We start from the raw sequence: 10,829 nt of genomic DNA on the forward strand, positions 1-10,829 counted from the left end.
CTCCTGCTACCAAACACCTTGTCAGGAATCAGGGCCAAACAGTGTTATTGTACACATCCTCAATTGTTTATTTTTCTTGAAATTCTAAGCAACCTTCGTCTCTCCCCATTCTGTGAGCATCTCTCTCCAGCTCCAGTGACCAGTGGAGATTCTGTGTCAGGGCTCCAACCCCAGATTTCCCCTTCACATTGCCCTAGTAGAGGTTCTTCATGAGGGATCCAACCCTGCAGCATATTTCTGCCTGAACATCCAGGCATTTCCATACATCTTCTGAAATCTAGGCAGAGCCTCCCAAGCCCAAGCCTCAACTCTTACCCTCAGTGCATCTCCAGGCTTAACACCATGTGGAAGCCACCAAAGCTTGAAGCTGCCAAGGCTTGAAGCTTGTACCCTCATGTTAGTCTTAGGTTATAGTATCCTGCAGGTAAATACTCAGAACAACTTCCAGCACTTGAATATTTACTCCTTCCCCCACCCCACATACTGGTAGAATTCATGTTGGGATACTACATTTACTATGAACACACACCCCTGATTTGAAACAAGACTAGGATACATGGTAAAGAATGTTTATTCACTAAAGTTTTGACAGACTGAAGGCCATTATTTCAGATTGGAAATAGGACACTTAAAAGAACTACATGGACATTGGGTAAAAGAACATGGGTTGAAATTTGCCTGGCAGTAGCCCAAAAGTAAATGGTCTTCAAGGTGCATATGAAGGAACTGTAGGAGGGAAATGGGATAATTCACATCTCCACCAATAATTAAATGTAGCCACACTAGCTTGGGGGATTTGAGGTGAGACATCTAAAATACTAAGTCATGGTGAGGGCTGGAAGACAAAAGAATGAATCACTTCATAGGAATGGCTGTGGGGAAGGGCTTGAAGGAATCATCCTCTGACTTCCATGTGAACCATGAACATTAAACATGGAGAAATGAGGAGCGGCGGCAGAGCAGTTTGGGATGCATCTTCAGGGGATGCTGAAACAACAACAGCATTTGGTTTCCTCTACTCCTGTCACCCCTCCCCCACAAGCCCAGGGAGTGGTCAGCAGTGGTGCTTTGTGATGTCAAAGCCACCCTAGGACTGCCATTGGCTGGCAAACAAAGCTCAAGGGTGTGGCTTTGCCTTGTCACCAGGAGGGTATATATAGGGAGGGCAAGAGCTCTGGGACATCCTCCTGGGAAGCTTCAACATAGCTGTGGAAGTCTGCAGTCTACAAGAGCCTACTATAGACATTCTACAACCAACCAGAATCATGGAACAGCCCACTTCAAGCACCAATGGGGAGAAGAGGAAGAGCCCCTGTGAATCCAACAATGAAAATGATGAGGTAAGATTGTTAGGTTTTGAAGTGAAGGCATGGGTGAAAGAAAGACACAGAGAAGGGACGGCTCAAACAGCAACACAGGAATATTGCAGACACCTGTGGAAGTGAGAGACCCACTTAATGCCAGAACCCACCGCTGCTTACAGGCTGGGGTGCTTATAGGTATGGGTGGGAGGGGCCTGGGCAGTATGGCTTGCTGCCCGGCAGGATATTGATAAGATGTTTTTATGATCAGGCTGTTTGGTCCTTTTTCCAGTGGGATGTCATTGTGGTGTTTCTTGGAACTTTGCCCAGCAAGATACCATAGGAAAGTTTCTTTAGTTGGACCTGTGTCCGCCTTGTGTTACAACGCTTAGGCAAGATTTTTCTCAGCCTGAACCCCCGTGGAATGTTTCACTTTGACCAAGGTCTGCAAAATAGCAGGGTGCTTACAAAATGGTGGTTTGGACTCACATTCATGCCTTCTACTTTAGTATAAAAGGAAGAGGGGCATGGTTGATTATCTGGCTGCTTGCTGCTGAATAGGGGAGCTGTAATCAGGGTTTGGGTTTTGAAGCAGTGGGTGTTGGACTTCAGAGTTGTTTTCCTGGAGGCACTGGTACCGGACTTGGCAGAGGAGAAGGATGGTATCAATGTGTTGCTGGGTGGCTGCCTGGACAGGGGAGTTTAGCCTTCGGGAGATAAAGCAGGATATGAAGGTGAGTATACATTGGCCAAATGTACTATCAGGAGGAGGAAGATTAACGGCCCTAAGAAAGGGACCACCCGCTATCCCAGTGCTGAGTGCAGCAGAGACGTTTAGTTCTGCTAACACTAGAATGAGATGTAGAGCCTGCTTAGTGTGTGTGGAGGAAGATGAGACAGAAGCTACTAAAGGAACCTGGATGGTCTGCTTGTTAGGCAAAATGTTAATGTTTAGATTAACAAAAAAGTTGTAGACTATGGCGGTTAACGAAAGTTGTAGGTTATGGTGGCAAGCCATGAGAAGGTGGGGGTTGAATTCTCCACAAACACTTTGTTTTAACTTTTATATTCCTCCAAGTTGAATAGCTGCCAGCAAGGGTAGCCCCTCTGAGGGCCTGATAGGAAATGTTGGTGGTGGAGGAGGTGAAGGCTGCTTGGTTTTGGAGAGAGAGGGGGAAATGGGTTTTTGTAACTAATAGCCACTGTGGTCCTTACAGGGCAGAAGGATACAGGTTGCAGTTGAGGGAATTGTTTGTGCATGTTTTCCAGGGAGCGCCCTTGAGTTGGATACATGAAGAGCGGCTCTAGCCAAGAGGGGAGGCGTTGGTAAGAGGTATTTTATGGAATCAGACTTGTAACATGTTTAGTTAAGAGGCTATGAGGTGAAGGAGGGTGACAGCCCTGTGTGTGATGGTGTGGGTGGATTTAATGGATTGGGGGGAAAGGTGATTAGCCGAGCAAGATTATAAACAGGATTTGGGAATGAATTGGTCAAGTAGGTGAGATGCAGGTTTATTTTCGACCAGGTTTATGTGGCCAGGTTGACAGGAAGGGATGTGAACTGCTGGATTTGTGTGGACAAACAAGTTTAACAGTTGGAAGTAAAAGGGGAGTGTGACTGATTTAATGGGCAATGTGTGAGGCTGATGAAGGGGGCTCAACTGCTAGAGGTTGGGGGTGGGGACTTAAGAGTATCCCACAGACAAAGAGGACAAAGGAGAAAAAGGAGATTTGAGTAGGAGTGAAATTTTGGAAGGTGCCCTAAAGTCATACCTCCTGCGTTAGTGTGAGAAATTGGCATAGACTATCCAGGGACATAGGGAAGGGAAACCAGGAAAGATCTGAAACAAAGTAGGAGATAAAAGATTGGAAATTGGCGACGGAGAGTGTTATGGGCTAGGGTGTTCTGGATTGGCAAATTCTGGAATTCTTGTTAAGTACAGTGAGGCTGGTCCTGTGAGGGAAGGAGAATAATTTGGGGGTGAACAAATTTCTAGATGTGGATCTGGTGCTCTTTTTAGTTTGAAATGGTGCATTCAGTGTGGAAAGGATGTTAGCTTTGGCGCTGTGGGAGTAGTTAGCATCACCTGGTGAGAACCCCTCCACTTAGGTTGGAGAGGGAGGAGGAGGAGTCTGTGATTCAGACCCAGTCCCCTGGTTGTAGGGACAGGGAGGAGTGTTTTGAGGATGGACTTTTAGGCTGGGTCAAGTAAGCATTTGTGTACTGTCTTATTAGATGTTGGGTGAGGTGTAACGCCGGCCAAGTATTCCATATAGAAGGGGGAGAAAATACGGGGATATTTTGGAGGATAAATGGAGCATTTGTACATGAGTTTAAATGGGCTTAGGCTGAGGAGCTTTTGGGAAATGACTCATAAATGCATGAGGAACAATGGGAGAAGTGAAGTCCAGGCCATTTTAACTGTTAGGGAGAGTTTGGTTAGTTGTTTTTTATAAAATTTTTCCTGAAGATTCGGAGTGGTAAGGAATATGGAAAGCCCATTTAATGTTTAGAGCCTTTGCCAGCTATTGGCTAAACTGTGAAACAAATTGACCCATTGTCTGACTGGATGCAAGAGCGAGTTTAAACCGGTGGATAATATGGGTGAAGAGAATAGACGTGATGGTGTGTGCCTTTTTGGTGGTGGTGGGAAAAACTTTTATTCATCCAGAGAATGTATCTACTATTGTGAGGTATAGGAATCACTTTCTGGGGGGCATGTGAGTGATGTTGATTTGCTAGTCCTGCCCTGGTAAGTGTCCTCAGGCCTCGTGTGTTGGAAAGGAGGTGGTTTGATAGCTTCCTGAGGGGAAGTTTGAGTGCAAAGGGAACATGCCTTAGTAATATCTTTGAGATGGGCAGCCATGGAGGAAGAATATATGTATGTTTTTAAAAGCTGGAGTAGGGGCAGTAACCAGCATGGAAATGGTTGTGCACATATGAAAGTACCGAAGGTTTTTTAAACCTGGACAAGACACTTTTATCATTGAGGTGGAACCATTTTTTCCTGAATGGCGCCAGTCCGGGCAAGTGGGGTTTGTTCCTGCTGGGTATATACAGGGTGTATGCTGGGAAAAAATGAGCAATAACGATGGGGTTTTAAGGGCTGCCTGCCAGGCTGCCAAATTTATTGAAAGGTTTTTCTCGGTTTTGGCATCTGTAGCCTTTCGGTGTCCCTTGCATGGATAATGGTGGCCTTTAGTGGTAGTTTATCTACCCCCAGCAGCTTATGTATAAGTTTGCCATTTCTTATGGAGGTTCCTTTTGTAGTTAGGGAACCCTGTTCCTGCCAGATGAAGGCATGAGACTGTAGGATATGGTATGCATATTTGGAATGGGTGTAAATGTTGACCCTGTTTCCCTTTGCTAGGGTGAGGGCCCTGGTTAGGGCAACTAGCTTTGCCTGTTGAGAGGTAGCATGGGGTGGGAGAACATTGGATTCTAGGAGTTTATTTTCAGCAATGATGGAATAGCCAGCTGCTGGACATGGCTCCCTAAAAGAGCTTCCATTAACTAACCGTGTATGTGTTCCCTGCAAAGGGGCATGTGAAATGTGTTGGAAGGAGGAGGAGAGGGAGTCTAAGAGGTCCAGACAGGAGTGAGAGAGCTTAGAGTCGCAAGTGTTTACAGGGAGGAGGGTGGCTGGGTTGAGAGTTTTATATCTCTGGAAGGTGATTAGAGGGTTACCTATGAATAAGGCATGTACCTGCTGTAAGCAGGATGGTGGGAGGCATAGAAGAAATTGATGGTTTATGAGGTCCTGTAGGTAATGGGAAGATGCAACAGTAATGTGTTGGTAAAGAGGGAGTTTCCGTGCCTCTAAGGCCAGTGATGTGGCCACACCCAAGATTTTTAGTCAGAGTGACCAGCATTGGATGACAGAGTCCAGTTGTCTTGAGAGATGTGCAATGGCTTCTGGGGCGTCGCCGTATGTTTGACAGAGTAGTCCAAGGACAAGGCCTTGGTCGGAATGTACATACAAAGTAAAGGGCTTGGTGAGGTTGGGCAGTCCTGGTGCCAGGGCCATTAAAAGGGCATTTTTAAGTTTTTTGTTTGTTTGTTTTGGTTTTGGTTTTTTGTTTTGTTTTGTTTTGTTTTAGTGGGAATTGATGGGGTAAGCTGGGTTTGGGGGTTTTAGGATGGGCCCATGTGAGGCCATGTAGAGTGGCTTGGCCAGCAAGTCAAAGTTGGAAATTCATGGCCAAAAGTATCCCACAAGGCCCAAGAAGGAGAGGAGGTCCTTTTTTTGTGTGGGGAAGGGGCATGTCCCAAATTAGCTCCTTTCATTGGATTGGGATGGCTCGAGAATTAGGGGTTAGGACAAACCCATGTTTGTGCTACCTGAGATTTTGTGGGTTAGGCCCAATCTCCTCGATTATGGAGGAAGTTTAAAACCTGAGTGGTGTGTTGAATGGACAGGTTAAGGCAAGGGCTACAGAGAAGGAGGTCATTGACATATTGGAGGAGGGCACTAGGAAAAAGAGGAAGTTCAGCTAGGTCCTTGATGAGGGCCTGTCTGAATAGGTGGGGGCTATCCTGGAACCCCTGTGGGAGTATAATCCATGTTAGTTGGGTGGACATGTGAGTATTAGGATTTGGCCAAGTTAGAACAAAGAGACTTTGGTAAGCTGGGTTTAAGGGAAGAGTGAAATAGGCGTCTTTTAGCTCCAACACAGAGGAGTGTGTGGTAGATGTAGGAGTATGAGAGAGTAGAGTATATGGGTTGCAGACCACCAGATGGATTGGTACCACTGCCTGGTTAACAACTTGGAGATCCTGGAAAAAGGGGTAAGTCTTGTCTGTCTTTTGGAAAGCCAGAATAGGGGTGTTGTGGGGAGAGTTGACGGGCTTGAGAATTTGAGCTTGCAAAAGTTTACAAATAGGATTGAGGCCCCTTAAACTGGCTGGATTAAGTGGATATTGAGACTGATAAAGGAAAATGGAGGGGTTCTGAAGGGTTATTTTAACTGGGATGTGATGTGTGGCTATTGTGGGTTTAGAAACATTCCAAGCTTTAGAATTAACAGAAGGTAACAGGGTAAACAGTGAGGATGAGTGGGGGGAGAGGGAAGCATTTCGGTGTCAGAGTAATATAAAAGGGGTAGAATTGCAGGAGCCACATTGCATGGAGGCCTGGAATTTACTTAATATGTCCCACCCCAAGATAGGGGTAGGGGACTGAGGGATAACCAGGAAACAGTGGGTGAAGGGGGCTGCTGAATAGGTTGCATAATAAAGGACAAGTCTGTGCCTAGAGGGGATTCTATTGACTCTCACAATAGAGACTGAAAAACGGAAAAAGGGTCTAGAATATTTGGGTAAAACCGAGTAACTAGTTGTCCTATTGAGCATCCAATAGGAAAGACATGGGCTTACTAGAGACTGACAGAATTACCCTGGGTTCCGAGGTGGTGATGGCAGTAGGGGCGGTGGACTCTAGGCCCCGTCTGTCTTCAGGTATGGGTGGTGAAGCAGGATGAAGAGTTTCACTGAGCACAGTCTGACTTCTAGTGTTGCTTGATACCACAGACGGGGCAAGGTTTCCAGAATGTCCTGGGATTAGGGTAGGCTCTTTCCCAGTGTCCGTGTTGGACGCACTTATAACAGGCTCATGGAGTTGACTGTTGCCAAGTTGAGGAATTCTGTATGCCTTGGGAACCCTGTTGACTGGCAGCTACCAGCATATGGTATTCAGCCTGGTCCTTCTTTAGGTTTGAGGTTTTTGGTTCTTCCTCTCTATTCTTAAAGACCTTAAAGGCCACTTTGATTAAGTCTCTTTGGGGGGTTTGAGGGCCATCTTTCATTTTTTTATGTTTTTTTCAAATGCCTGGGGCTGACTGGGAGATAAAGTGTAAATGGAGGTAGATTTTGCCCTTATTGTTATTAGGGCTTAAGGTGGCATATTTAGTTGTGACCTTTGGAAGGCAGGAGAGGAAAAGATCAGGGGCGATATTATATATGCCAGCTAGAAGGCATGATATGATATGGCCTGGTTTCTGTCTGTCTACAGAAGTTGCCTGACAATTCCAATTGGGGTCAGTTCTGAGGACAGCTAGGGTCCCTACTGGGTTGTGAGCAGCATCTTTTTGTTGGAGGGTGTTCTCATGGGCCTGGGTGCCAATAAAGATGTGTTCCCTGTCCTCCAGGGTGAGGGTAGAGGAGAGGATGACATATATGTCATGCCAGGTAAGGTCATAAGATTTAGGCAAGTACAGAAATTTCTTGCGGAAGGAGGTAGGATCCATTGAAAAGGAGCCAAGTCTCTTTTCAATATGGGAGAAGTCAGCTAGAGAGAAGGGAACTTGAATTCAGATTATGCCTTTAGCCCTCGCAACCTCCTGCAAGGGAAAGACTTTGGAAGGCCTTTGGGCATGTGCCTGGTTTCTAGCGAAAGGGGGTTGGGTGTGAGACCTGGTTTGAGGTGGAGAAGGAAGGGGGATGGAGGGTGACAGTAAGGGGGTGGAGGAGCCGGATCCGAAGGAGAAGGTGGAGGGAATGGGAGTGGGCAGGAGGCTGAAGAACGGGTGTGTTGGCCAGGTTGAAATTCAGAGGAGGAAGGCTTGTCTGGAGGAGGAGGCATTTTGGGGGGTTTCTCCTTGAGGAGGAAGATTTGAAAAGGTGAACAAGATTGGCAGAGAGGGAGAGTGAGCTGTGAACGAAGATAAGCAAAGCACTTCAGATCATTTACCATTGTGTTGGAGAAAGATTTTTTAGATTACGTTGAATTTGAAAGTTGAATGTTTTGTTTTTTAGAAGAGGGGAGTGAATACTCTGGATGGGAGTGAATACTCTGGGGAAAGTGAGTACCCTGGAAGAGAGTGAATATCCCAGGGGGTAGTGAGTATTCCAGAGAGAAGTGAATACACCAGAGGAAAGTGAGTACTTGATTCCGGCTGGAAGAAGGGACCTGGAGAGTCGGGGCAGCCCGGTACTATTCATGCTTCCCAGAGGCCGGAGCGGCCAGAGTGGCAAGCATTCTGAGGCTGTCCCCTGAGAAGGGAGGCTGCAGTCACCTGGTGACTGGGGAGACCTCTCACCCAGCACTTGATTGTTTTTTGGAGAACAGGCAGAAATAGAGAGGAATCCAGAAAGGAGGAAGAGGGAGACTCACCCACTAATTGACGCCCAGTGTTGGATGTGATGTCCAGAAATGGGGGTGATCCTTGTTGCAGCAGCGCAGAAAGGGGAAGGAAGGGAAAAAAAAAAGGTCGAGAGTTTGATCAATATCTGGAGGTTATCCCAGGTCTGGAGAAGACTAGAGTATAAGGGGAACGGAACTAGGAACAGGGAGATCACAGGATCTGGAAGCAGGCCCCGGTCCAGTTTGTGCTGCTTTCTGCTTTCTCGGTTGCAGCAGAAAATTTACCCGTTAGAACCCAATCACCACTCCAGGTTTTGACACCAAAATGTCAGGTTTTGAAGAGAAGGTGAGGATGAAAGAAAGACACACAGAGATGGGGCAGCTCAAACAGCAACACAGGAATATTGCAGAAACTTGTGGAAGTGGGGGAACAGCTTAATGCCAGATCCCACCACCGCTTACAGCCTGGGGTACTTACAGGTATGGGTGGGAGGGATCTGGGCAGTATGGCTTGCTGCCCGGCAGGATATTGATAAGATGTTCTTATGATCAGGTGGTTTGGCCCTTTTTCTGGTGGAATAGCATTGTGGTGTTCCTTAGAACTTTGCCAAGCAAGATATGATAGGGATGTTTCTTTAGTTGGGCCTTTGTCCGCCTTGTGGACAGGTGGTGAGGCAGGATGTTTCTCACATCCTGAACACCCATGGGATGTTTCACTTTGACCAAGGTCTGCAAAATGGCAAAGAACTTACAAAATGGTGCACTTTGGACTAACAGGTGACCCTACCCATGCTCCTCTTCTTCTTCCCCATAGATCCCTACCCTATGATTCAACCTTGTTCTTCTCTGGATCAAACCCCTTCCTCCACCTGCATTCCTTCTCATAAAGCCCCCCTTGCTATCCAGTCTCTATCCTATTCACCCAAAATAATGTCTTTCTGGCCTCTCCCTGTTTTCTTAACAGATGCAGGAGACACCAAACAGGGACTTAGCCCCCGAACCGAGTTTGAAAAAGATGAAAACGTCAGAATATTCAACAGTATTAGCGTTTTGCTACAGGAAGGCTAAGAAAATACATTCAAATCAACTGGAGAATGACCAGTCCCGAGAGAACTCCATCAATCCAGTCCAAGAGGAGGAGGACGAAGGCCTAGACTCAGCTGAAGGATCTTCAAAGCAGGATGAAGACCTAGACCCACCTGAAGGATCTTCACAGGAGGATAAAGACATAGAATTACCTGAAGGATCTTCACAGGAGGATGAAGACCTAGAGAAAAAGCGATCATCTGGGTCAAGAAATGAAATAGAAATTTCAGAAATTACAGAAATTCTCCAAGCAAGGAGCCAGATAAATAAATATTCTGACTTCATTTTCCTCCTTCTCCAGTGATCTGCAGGGACCTACCATTCACTAAAACTAACCCGAAGCCATAGAACAAGACAGCTTATTAATACAGTCCATGGTTTATATGAGTAGATTTTTAGCAGCACAAAGTAGAGTGGAGAATGGATCTGGTGAAGCAAATGGACGATATATTGAGAACACTGAACTCAGAGAAGCAAAAGCCTCAGGAGAGATCATACTGTCTTTCTTCAACTCTCTGATATGGTGTCATGTGGAATCAGGCCAGACTTACACTTTTTGAGTGTCATACCTATGATTAGTAGAACCACAGTAGGGAACTTAGGGGAAAGTAGCATAAACTCCCTTAGGCAGTTGATGTGGATGAGTTTGTCCTGGAAAAGCTGTTTACAAAATGATCAACTGTAATTTTGCTCTTTTGGAGCTTGGAAAACAGTACCCCAAAATGAAGACCTCAGGAGCAAAAGTCTTTCTCTAATCTTCTCCTACCCTCCTGTCTCTCAGTCTCATTCTCCCCCAAGGCTAGCTATAGAAACTAGAATCCTTCTTCCCCAAGGTGTGTCATAGAAACTAAACCATATTTTCCCCAAAGCCAGCAATAAAACCTAAAAATATGGCCAGGCGCGTTGGCTCACGCCTGTAATCCCAGAACTTTGGGAGGCCGAGGCGGGTGAATCACGAGGTCAGGAGATTGAGACCATCCTGGCTAACATGGTGAAACCCCGTCTCTACTAAAAATACAAAAAAAAAAAAAAAAAAAAAAAATTAGCCGGGCGTGGTGGCACGCACCTGTAGTCCCAGCTACTCGGGAGACTGAGGTAGGAGAATGGCGTGAACCCAGGAGGCGGAGCTTGCAGTGAGCCCAGATCACACCAGTGCACTCCAGCCTGGGTGACAGAGCAAGACTCCGTCTTAAAAAAAAAAAAAAAAAAAAAAAAAAAGCTAAAAATATTACTCTCATTTTCACTCCACTTTTCCGTGTAAAAACTAGCCATAAAGAAACTGACTGTAGGTCAAAAGGCCCCCATTTCAGAGGGGTCCGTGCCCCACACCCAGAAGGAAGAATGCTGCTCAAAGAAGCCA

At 46.1% G+C, this 10,829-nt stretch overlaps 1 protein-coding gene across 1 annotated transcript; it reads left to right on the top strand.

The window, feature by feature from the left end:
- The first annotated feature begins 1,167 nt into the window (after positions 1–1,167).
- SPANXN1 (SPANX family member N1) lies at positions 1,168–10,196 on the top strand. Its single transcript, XM_016947447.2, has 2 exons — positions 1,168–1,340; positions 9,348–10,196. Exons 1-2 carry the CDS (start codon positions 1,266–1,268, stop codon positions 9,771–9,773), a joined length of 501 nt encoding a protein of 166 aa, XP_016802936.1. The 5' UTR covers positions 1,168–1,265; the 3' UTR covers positions 9,774–10,196.
- The last annotated feature ends 633 nt before the right edge of the window (positions 10,197–10,829 follow it).

This window comes from Pan troglodytes, chromosome X (assembly GCF_028858775.2).
Source record: "Pan troglodytes isolate AG18354 chromosome X, NHGRI_mPanTro3-v2.0_pri, whole genome shotgun sequence".
Classification (NCBI taxonomy): domain Eukaryota; kingdom Metazoa; phylum Chordata; class Mammalia; order Primates; family Hominidae; genus Pan; species Pan troglodytes.

What these genes read in the sequence shown, in the direction of transcription:
- SPANXN1 (XM_016947447.2), top strand. Translation starts at nt 1,266, where the DNA reads ATGGAACAGCCCACTTCAAGCACCAATGGGGAGAAGAGGAAGAGCCCC. An exon ending in CCAACAATGAAAATGATGAG is followed by an intron (nt 1,341 to 9,347) that starts GTAAGATTGTTA and finishes TTTTCTTAACAG; the next exon opens with ATGCAGGAGACACCAAACAG.